This window comes from Octodon degus, unplaced genomic scaffold, assembly GCF_000260255.1.
Source record: "Octodon degus isolate 3935 unplaced genomic scaffold, OctDeg1.0 scaffold00077, whole genome shotgun sequence".
Taxonomy (NCBI): Eukaryota; Metazoa; Chordata; class Mammalia; order Rodentia; family Octodontidae; genus Octodon; species Octodon degus.
In genome coordinates, this window is record NW_004524653.1 from 783,401 (window position 1) to 784,412 (window position 1,012).

Genomic DNA, 1,012 nt, shown 5'->3' on the forward strand with positions numbered 1-1,012 from the left:
ATAATAAAACTTATCTTTATAAAAATTAAAGTAGGTTTATAAAGATGACTAATCAGATGCTGTTAGAGAAGTGCCTTATTAAAATCTGGGGCTTCCTTCACTCTTAAATCCAAAGAAGGCCTTTTCTCTGTGGTCCTCGACTACAGAAGAATGCAGGTTCTTGAATGTGGGCGATGATCTGTTACACCCTCGAGAAATATTTTCAGGTGAGCAGTGAAGACAGAGCAAGGCAAAGCCCCGGAGTACACCAACCCAAATGTGTATTCCTAATAAATTTACTAGCTTTGTAAGTCAATTAGTGCAGCTTGGCTCCTATGCTATGACCACTGCACTGTGAAGGCAAAAGAGAAAGCAGGAAAATGCCAGGCATTAATTGCTTTACAACATTTCAAAATTTATATAATTTATTATTATTAATTATAAAAATACTTCAGCCTTACATTATATTGTAGAAGACAAAGAAAATATCTTACAGACTTTTATGACATGCAAAACATTCAACTACAATTTCAAAGTCACAATAACATTCTTTAATAATTTATTTTACAAAGAGGGTAGCAACCAACCTCTGTGGCAGATAAATGAGCCTTCTAAATTCTAAGTTAGAGTATAGCATTTGTTTTGGGAAAACATATCGTGAAAGATTAAGCTCTGCCTTTACGGAGCTAAGGGTTTATAGCCTCTCCATGACAGGGCTCACCAGCTAATAGTAAGCCTTGTAGTTTCATATCCACCCTCCAAACTTTAATTTGTTAGGCAAGTATACTCTAGAAAGGTAATCCGAGGACAGGGAGGCCAAAGCTTGAATTTCCGCCTTCACCTTAGTGTCTGCCATCATTTCCATCTGTCAATACAGTAAAAGGAGAGTCACACCACAGGGCTGCAGTTCTGCTGGTTCAACAGAATGTTCGATCTGGACTCTGGACTGCACAGAACCAGAAGGCAGGGGCTTTTGGGTTGGTCAGCTAGAATATTTTTTTTTAATTTGTATTTATTTATTTGTGTGTGTGTG

At 37.5% G+C, this 1,012-nt stretch overlaps 1 protein-coding gene across 3 annotated transcripts in view; it reads right to left on the reverse strand.

Moving 5' to 3' along the window:
* Window positions 1-667: 667 nt before the first annotated feature.
* The window catches only part of Spo11 (SPO11, initiator of meiotic double stranded breaks), a 19,122-nt gene continuing 18,777 nt past the window's right edge, over window positions 668-1,012 (reverse strand). For all 3 annotated transcript variants that reach the window (XM_012515773.2, XM_004636009.2, XM_004636008.2), the window contains one exon: window positions 668-844. In XM_012515773.2, coding sequence (XP_012371227.1) covers window positions 725-844 — 120 coding nt within the window. In that variant the 3' untranslated portion in view covers window positions 668-724. The remainder of the gene's footprint in view (window positions 845-1,012) is intronic.